The sequence below is a fragment of the Squalius cephalus genome, assembly GCF_949319135.1.
Source record: "Squalius cephalus genome assembly, chromosome: 20".
NCBI lineage: Eukaryota > Metazoa > Chordata > Actinopteri > Cypriniformes > Leuciscidae > Squalius > Squalius cephalus.
Genome location: NC_137141.1, coordinates 29,240,343 through 29,249,896, shown reverse-complemented (window position 1 = coordinate 29,249,896; position 9,554 = coordinate 29,240,343). Strand labels below are relative to the sequence as shown.

At 36.4% G+C, this 9,554-nt stretch overlaps 1 protein-coding gene across 2 annotated transcripts; it reads left to right on the top strand.

The window, feature by feature from the left end:
* Positions 1 to 238: 238 nt before the first annotated feature.
* On the top strand, positions 239 to 9,194 carry LOC307147896 (calpain-1 catalytic subunit-like). 2 transcript variants are annotated; one of them, XM_079852973.1, is made up of 13 exons: positions 239 to 411; positions 699 to 943; positions 3,252 to 3,324; positions 3,483 to 3,601; positions 3,691 to 3,824; positions 4,498 to 4,672; positions 4,892 to 4,966; positions 5,821 to 5,906; positions 7,602 to 7,676; positions 7,757 to 7,917; positions 8,155 to 8,318; positions 8,418 to 8,461; positions 8,554 to 8,599. In XM_079852973.1, the coding sequence occupies exons 2-13, from the start codon at positions 707 to 709 to the stop codon at positions 8,555 to 8,557; spliced, it is 1,347 nt and encodes a 448-aa protein (XP_079709099.1). In that variant the 5' UTR covers positions 239 to 411; positions 699 to 706; the 3' UTR covers positions 8,558 to 8,599. The 2 variants fall into 2 exon arrangements, with proteins under 2 accessions (XP_079709099.1, XP_079709098.1); XM_079852972.1 differs by lacking the exon at positions 8,418 to 8,461 and having other exon boundaries at positions 241 to 411; positions 8,155 to 8,322; positions 8,554 to 9,194.
* Positions 9,195 to 9,554: the final 360 nt, after the last annotated feature.

Below are 9,554 nucleotides of genomic sequence, written 5' to 3'. Positions count from 1 at the left end.
TGCCACAATGTTCTTAGTTACTGTTCATAATTATGGTCATTATTGTGTGTCCCTTTGTGGTCTTGTCAACCAATCTAACACACTAACCTTTCCGTCAAACCATTAATTGGCTTAGCAACAATCTTAAAAAGACATTTGAAGGTCTTGAGCGCTTTGTGCGCTCATTTGCATTTTTTTTTTTTTTTTTTAGAGTTAAGGCTATATATGGTGAAACTGTTACGCAACTGCACAGGTGGGAGGAATTTGGAAGTCTTTTTCAGTTTACGCAATAGTGTCTCTGAGCAAAACAAAACCTCCACACTGCTCTACACCCTTCCTGAAAACATCATTCGGTCTGAGCGCAGAATTCCTGAGCCTAGGGCAGAACAAAGAGAATCGGTCAAACCTAGTAAGAGAAAACTGCTCAATTAGGTGAGTTGTTATCCTTGAAGTTGAAGTATATCATTTACATCTTAAAAAAACTGAGTCTAATCTCTAATTATATTGTAAGTCTCTTAAAAGCTATCAAGATGTGTCTTTCAAAGGGACAAGATTTCCCTCCCAAACAGGTCTAACAAGCTTAGAGTCTCTTATCTCTTACATGTCTTTGGAAACAAAACATTCAACAGTGTTGTGTCATCTCACCAGTAAACAATGCCAGATGTGACACTTTTATCTGATTTTCTTTAGATTTTTTCCTAAAAATCTGACTTTTACAGCTGTATAAATGCCACCACCTCGTGTGAACAGAATACCCGGGGATGAACAGCCCACAAGAGACAAAACGGGCACTCTTGACGTCCCTTTGAAATTCTTGGATCAGGACTACCAGGAGTTGAAGAAGAGCTGCTTCACCAATAAAAGGAGATATGTTGATGAGAAGTTCCCTTCAGACAGCAGCTCCATTGACCCAAAGAAGAAGCTTGGATTGGATATGGAACAAATCAAATGGTTTAGGCCATCAGTAAGTTACCTGTATTGACTTTCCATCTCCAGACCTTCAGAAACTTTCAAGAAGAGTTTATAGACATTATTGTTTGAATGGATCTACAAGAACTTGAATATTACCTGTCATCATCAAATGTTGCAAAATGTCTCTTAGGGCTTGTAAAAACAGGTTTATCTGTAGCATTTCCCAACATATTTTTTATTTACAATTGTGGCAAGGCATCTTAAAGGCACAATATGTACTATTTTTGGATTAAAATGCCCAAAAAACACTCAAACAATGTTATATATATTGTTGACGTGTACTTGCAAGATCCCAAATGTTTCCAACAATGTTTAAATCCAGAGAAGAGCAGATATTTTAACCAATGTAATGGCCCATGTCATTATGTCGTCTGTCAATGACATATCCATGTTACCGGTAGAAGACGCTTTAATATAATGTTTATAATATGTATATTATGTTATGTGTTTAATAATTATTATGCTTTAATATATTATGTGTTTTATTAGATAGGTGAGCAACTGTTTGGATTTTATCGACAGAAAACGAATCATTGTTATATAGTTCAACACGGTTAGTCTTATTGCTTGAATCTCTTGTATTCTTGATTTACCGCGAGTAACATGTTTGTACCATGCCTCAGAGACAATGTAATTCAGTCAAGTGGCTAACATGGCATAATCAGAAAGAGCTTGTAGTAACAGTACAGCATTTTCTTCACCATACAATATATTTTGAAATTAAGTGCATGCCATTTAGCAACACAAGCAGCTTTTAGTAATATGATATTCTAATTTTGATCTAAGTTACTGCAATGTGCAACAAGTGTCTCATACCAGCCATCGAGCGAACGCACAGAGTAACCTTAACATAACTTTCAACACACTCAAATGTATTTTAGTAAGATTGTAAAACAGCGCTGTTACCCCACAATTGTAATTTATCGGATAAAGTGACGTGTATGAGAAGTAATTCAGCATTTGCGGCTGTTTTATTAGAATGAAATAAAATTAGGGGAATTTAAAGGGGTCATATAATGCCATTTTTGTACAAGCTAATATGATTCTTTAGTCTCTAAATTAAAAGTTTGTAATATACTTTAATTAAAAATTCTCATTAGTATTGTAAAAAAAACACTAATTTTACCTGGTCAAAAACAGCTCTGTTTTCAGCACACCGTTTATGTGCATGTGTCTTTAAATGATAATGAGCTTTGCTCACCCCGCCCCTCTGTTCTGTGCGTACACCGTTTATAACACAATAACCATAACGCGGTGTTCATTATAAACATGGAATTATATTGAGAACGTCGTACATAGAAAACATGCTGTAATGTACCCTGAGTGTAAACCGCATTCATCGTGAAGCATGCAGCAAGCGATTTGCAAAGATTAATATAAATATTAATATAAAGGTTAATAAAACGTTACACTCACTTCTTCTGGAGGTTCAGCAGGATCACGAATAGTTGGTACCGATCCTATTTTCAGGAACAGCTTCTTAGCAAAACCAGCTTTACTGACACTCGTTTGTAAAGCTGTCTGGTGTGAAATGATTCGGCAAACATGAAAGCATGGACAGTTGATCGTGGGAAATCCCCGCGAGGGAATCCCCACGTCAATGCTTTGGGTATATTCCATCAAAATGACTGCTGTGTTCCTTATTACACCCAAGAACAGAACACCACAATCGCTTAGACGCCATTCTTCTCCAGCATATCAATGCACTATGATGACAGACAGCTCACTCATGAGCGAGGGCGGGTCTGTGTTGAAACGCTGCTGTCAATCACAATCGTGGGAGGGGCGTCGATTTTGTGACGTCACAAAATCGAACGGCTTGATTTCAGAGAGTGTAAAACATATAAGGAAATAAAAAAAAAAATCACTGGATGGATTTTTATCATTTTATGATGGTTGTGTACAGGCACTGCCAACACACATTTCAGTACAATCAACTTGTAAAAGTGCATGTACCATTATATGACCCCTTTAAGTGATCAAACATAACTGTAACAAAGTTTAAGTTCAGGAAAGGAGGTGAACTTTAAATGTAACTTTAATAAGTCGGATTGCTTTCCATCGGCTGTGGAGGTGAAGAAGACAACTCTCCTTCCACGTTCATCGTCATGGCATCATCAAGCTACGCCTTTGTTATTGTTTTGAAAAAGGAACCTCTAGAGGCGTACTGTGCCTTTAAGTGTCTTTAGGAAAGCAGATTCAAAATACAATATACAAGTCTAAATGTCTTCAGTTGTTCCCAAATCCATAGGGCAAATTTCATTGTATAATGTATTAATTTAATTATTCTCTCCCTTTAGAAAATAGTGGCAGACCCTCAACTCATTGTTAAGGGGGTTTCCAGGTTTGACTATTCCCAAGGATCTTATTTAGGTATGTTTATATCTGTGTTTATTACATACTCCATTAGGTGTTTGGTTTGAATGATACTGTATCTGTGCAGTAAATAGCATCACTCTATATAGACCAGAATGCCTTTTGTTAACTCAATGAAATATCTATTTTTGCTAATGTTTGTGCTTTTACCTTAGGAAACTGTTGGTTTCTTGCTTCAGTTGGAGCTTTAACCTTTCAGAAGGATGTCATGGACCAGGTCATGCCAGTTGGCCAGTCATTTGGTGAAGATTATGCAGGGATATTTCACTTTAGAGTGAGTTCTTTGGTATTTTTCTAAATAACTTAAATACATTTTATGAAATCAAATGATCAGTCCTTAAGCCTTCTGCTTTATTCATATAGTTCTGGAGGTTTGGGAAATGGATTGACGTTGTCATTGATGACAAACTGCCAACAATCGATGGCAAACTCATTTTTGTTCATTCAAAAACATCTAATGAGTTTTGGCCTGCCTTGCTGGAGAAAGCTTATGCCAAGTAGGTTTATTCTTAAAATGATTCTTCTTTCATAGTATAAAAGCATGTTTGTTTATTGAACATAAACATATTAGGTTACACTTGATTTTACAGTATGTGTACTTACAGTAAGTGTACTTACCCAAGACAGCACTGGTAATATAAGGTAACTACATGGGTAATTGTTAAGTTTAGGGGTAGGTTCACGGTTAGTACCTAGTTATTACCCAGTTATTGTAATTGCTATAATAAGTATGTATATACATGGGGAACAAGACTGTAAATAAAGTGCTACCAAATATTATTTAACCATAATTACAAGAGATTTTGGCCCTTTTTATGTTTTGCATGTACCCTGGTTCTGAAGTTGCCTTACAGATAGAAGTACTGGACATTGTCACAATGATAACAGTCCAAACCCGGTCCTGGAGGGCCACTGTCCTGCAGAGTTTAGCTCCAGCTTGCCTCAACACTCCTGCCTGGAAGTTTCTAGTAAGCCTAGTAAGACCTTGATCAGCTGGTTCAGGTGTGTTTAACTGGGGTTGGAGCTGAATTTTGCAGGACAATGGCCCTCCAGGAGCAGGATTGGACACCCATGGTCTATTTTAATCATCAACAATTTGAGTAATCCCACAGAATCAATCATTAAAGGCTAGTTGGTTCACTATATTGAAATGTTGAATGGCTTTTACAGAGTGTGTGGCTCCTATGCTGACATGCACGCTGGTCTTGTATCTGAGGCTCTGTTGGACTTCACTGGTGGCATCCACATGCACTTTGAAACAGCAAAACCTTCTATTGATTTGTGGAGCCTGATGAACCGTGCAGCAAAAGCAAAGGCTCTGATGGCGTGTGGCACCTTTCTGGGGGTAAGCGTGATCTCAGGCTTGTCCAGATTATCACCATGTCCATCTAAACACTTCACTGAAGTATTTTGCATTAAAGTGAACTATAGTGAACATTTCTAAAATGTAAGGGAACAATGTAGAGCATTGGCTCTACAAAAAACAATCTTTACCTATTTCCTAATAAATATTTCACCGGGCAGCATTATTGATTCAATATGTCTTTTTTTCTTACCATATCAGAAAACATCTGCAAACACAGTATTACCCAATGGCATTGTTCAAGGCCATGCATATTCAGTGACGGGGGTTTACAAGGTAAGTCTGCACAGAATCAAATGTCAGATCACAGTGCCATCAGATTAGGGAGATAGATAGATAGATAGATAGATAGATAGATAGATAGATAGATAGATAGATAGATAGATAGATTTTCTGAATTTGTTCTTTCCATTGCATCATTTCCAGTCCATTTAGTTTTAAAACCTCCTGCACTTTAACTTTGTGTTGAATTCCTGAGTAGTGCCCTCAAGGCTCTGTTCTGGGACCTGTCTTCACATGTAACCACCTGGGAAAATTTTAAATAAGCCTGAGGTTGATTTTTATAGAAAGACAGGTGTACTACAACAGGGGTGCCAAATCCTGTTCCTGGAGATCTGTCTTCCTGCAAAGTTCAGCTCCAACCCTGATCAAACACAACAGAACCAGCTATTTTAGATCTTCAGGAGCGCTTGATAATTACAGACGGGTGTGTTAGATCAGGGTTAGATCTGAACTCTGCAGGTTTGATCTATTCTATACTATAGGAACAGGATTGCGCACCCCTGAACTACAACAATACTTGCTTTGTTTTCATATTAACCATTTTTGTTATTGTGTACACCAGTATTTATTTACTAATTGCATTCAGATGTATTCAGCATGAGCTCCACACTTTGATATGTCCTTTGTTCTGTTTGCATTTATTCCTGTGTATCTCTTACGTCAAGCCTGTGATTTTGCAAGAGAAGTTTCTTGAAATAATGTTTTGTACTTTATGTAACTCAAAGCATTGTATTCAGTCACTTCAGTCCTGAGGTAAATAGGTTATTTCACAATATCCCTGGTGAAATGGCAAGTGGCATATTCTGTATTTATGCATTAAAAGTGTCATGTCATGATGTATTCTACAGGTAACATGCCGAGAAAAACCAGTTCAGCTGGTGAGAGTGTTGAACCCTTGGGGAAAAGGCGAGTGGACCGGTGACTGGAGTGACAAGTAAGAGTCATATGAAATTATAGGTTCACTAATCACAACCCTGATCAAGCGTCATTCTTTGTTTGTACCACTAGATGATTCATGACTATTATATTAAGTATAAATAAATAAATAGTCTTAATGAGGTTTGTATTAAGTGTTGTATTAAGTTATTAGTATGCTAAATAACTTTTTTCGGTTAGCTTGTTAGCTTTCAAACTGTAAATCTTTAAAAGTAATTTTGTCCCTATCATATATGCAGTATATTAGATCAAATATTAAGCTCACCAAGTTGAATACCATATTTTTTTTTTCTAGGTTTCTTTGATCAAAACATCAACATCAACTAATTTTAAATTATACCACTACTTTGGTTTGCATTGATGCTGCCATTTTTGAAAGCTGCTATTTTTATCAAGTCCCCATGAATGCAAAATAAAATTTAATTTAAATTAAATTTTGTCTTTTTTTTAAAATTTCAATCAAGATGATAGCAATTGGTGATCAATTATATATATTATATATATATTGGGGTAATTCCTTGAATATCTGAAGAATAACCAAAACCTTATGTTAAGATGGCTCCTGCACTGAGTATTGTTCATTAGGCAATGGCATTGAGAAACGTTGCATGTGACCAAAACGTTTGCCGTTTTTTCATTGAAGTAGTGGTTTTATCTCACAATTGTCAGTTTTCCTTCATTGTTAGAGTGTGTAGGCCTTTTTTTAATCTATACGTTTAAATGACAACAATTTCTTAAAAATGTAAAAGTTTTTACTTTGCGTTTTTTTGCATACAGACGACAATATTATCAAAAGTATTACCATTCACACGGATCCGCTAAAACGATTAAAAGCACTGTATTATTCATGCCAGGCCAGTGCATTGGCGCTGTCACTTTGTAAAGAAACACTACACACTTATAGACTGAACATAATACACATGTGCATGATGTCAACGTTTTCACAAATTTGCGTTTTTGTACTTTACACAGAAATTATAACATTACCGTTTTCAAAAACTTGCACAGGCCCCCAAAACGCTGTCGTGTAAATAAACGGCCAAACCGTTTTCTGTTTTTAGTTTAAAATCTTGTCTAGTCTTGTTAAGGAATGTTCACACTAACATAGATTAAATCGCTGGAGGTTGTCAAGTTTCCGTTGATTTTTAATTTGCATGAGTTACTTCAACGGTCCCTGCTATCTCTCATTCACTGATGGATATTTTGAATGAATGAGCTTTTGTTGCCTTTAGTCAGTCTTTTGTAATCGAATATACCTATAAAACAAAAGCCAGTTCTTTAGTGACATCACTCTCTGGGAAATGACATCATTTGGGTGGGGAACAAAGGACAAACATCAATTACTTTTAAAAAGAGTTGATGAATTGTGATGATCACTTTAAAACATTTCAGCCTGTTAAAATGAGAAATCTGTATGATAATATATAAAAAGATGGTTAAACAATATTAAATGGACTTTAAATTGACTCTGAGGTACAATTGCTAACTTTATTTCCATCCTTTTTGTTATTTTATTTAATTCTGTGCCATTGAAAATTCAACTATACCCTTTTAGAGAAATACTAATTACAACAGAAGCTTGTACTTTCAGTTCAAAAGTATATCTGTTTTTTCCTCTTTATTTGCTGCTGTTAGTTTCTCAGCGAGCATAACCCCATGTAATATTTTAATATATGCTTTTGCATAACTTTAGGTCATCGTTGTGGAACAAAGTGAGTGAGAAGGAGCAATCCAAGTGTCGTTCTTTGGCCAATGACGGGGAGTTCTGGTGAGCATTAACTGTAGTTTCAGATATGATCTCTAGCATTAATGAATCAAATGTTTTCAGTAACTCATATTTTACTGCAGGATGTCAATGGAGGACTTCACCAAAAACTTCGAAGACATTGATATTTGCTGTCTCAGTCCTGATTTTCTGGACAGTTCCTCTGAATGCAAATGGACTTCCACATGTTACAAAGACAGCTGGGTTGATGGGACTACAGCCGGTGGCTGCCTCAATAATAAAGGTAGCTCATAAATATATAATGAGAGACAGTGGCATGTGAGCATTTCATACAATTACATACTAGCATGCATGAATAGAAATATTAGATACAGCATGCAACATGCTTTTTGGGTGTCTATGCATAATATTGGCCGTGTGTGTGTGTGTGTGTGTGTGTGTGTGTGTGTGTGTGTGTGTGTGTGTGTATGTGTACCTACTGCATGTACCTCAAAGGTCTAATTCAATGGATGTCTTGTAGACTCTTTCTGGACGAACCCTCAGTTTCGGGTGAGGATTGAGGAGCTTGATAAGGAATGTAGTGGTCAGTGCCCTGAAAACATACTGGTGTCCCTCATGCAGAACCATGGGAAGAGAAACAGAAGTGAAGTTTCTAACTACGCCATCGGCTTCAATGTTTTTGCGGTCAGTATTAACAAATAACTCTATTTGAGTCACAGAAAAATACAGTAATTTTGGTTTCCACTTATTAATGGTGTGCTATTCTATTTTCTACTTCAACAGATTCCACCAGAGGCAAGTACAAAATATAATTCAAGCTCAAAAGTGTTAAACTTTGCTTTGAAAATGCATAAATTACATGATATTTACTAAATAAACTGGTTGCTTGAATACAAGTTTATATTTAATTCTCCTTTAGATGAAAGATGTGAAGCTCCCGGACAAGTTCTTCTACCGCAAACGCCCCATTGAAGATAGTGGGAACTTCATCAAGGCAAGAGATGTGATGAGATTCTTCAAGCTTGAACCAGGAGAGTATCTCATTGTACCGGCCACTTTCAATCCTAAAGAGTCTGCAAAATTCATATTGTCCATCTTCACAAAGAGTGAATCCCATAGGAGAAATAAGAAACCTGAGATGACATATTTATGAAATGACCTGTCATTGAGACTGCAGATAAATGAAAAGTCACGACTGCAGTGCTGACAGTTTCATACATCAGTGCTATGCTATATATATTCCCCGGGGATTTTTGTTGTTTACAAGCATTAATGTTTCTCTTAAACTATTTCATATAATATCTGAATTTGTGAGCTGTGATTAATGTTATTAGTCACATTTATTGTTGTTTATGTGTAAGGTTTTAGATTTTCTGTCATGTTGTAACGTTGTGTTTGGGTCAGGTCAGTCAGTAACATAATGACACCTTGTTAATGCCATTTCAGTGAGTTCCCATCATGTCTTCAAAATTAATCGTATAGACTGAAGTGTCACAAAAGATCCAATACTAAAAAAAATAAACAATGTTTTTCAAATAATTATTTATATTATTTCAAATGTCTGATTACAATTTTAATATTTGCTATGCAATAAGACTGATTTTGGATAGTGTTTTGCTCCATTTAGTTTCTGAAGGAATAAGTGAAGTGCCCCTGTAAGTACTGAACTAACACTGCAGTTACGGGTTTCTTACAGAAGAGGGCAGCAGTTTACTAAAACAATGGACGTCACATTGACAACAAACACAGGTAGAAGTGAGAGCATTTACTGAGATCCGCCTCGCTCAGCCGAGAAGTATCGCTGTGTACACCTGTATCATGAGTCTCAAATGCGTCTCCTTTGACGGTTGACCTGGTATGAGTCGGATTCGGGTGAACGTCTCTGGTTTTGTAACTAAATCATCACTAAATCAAAGTGTT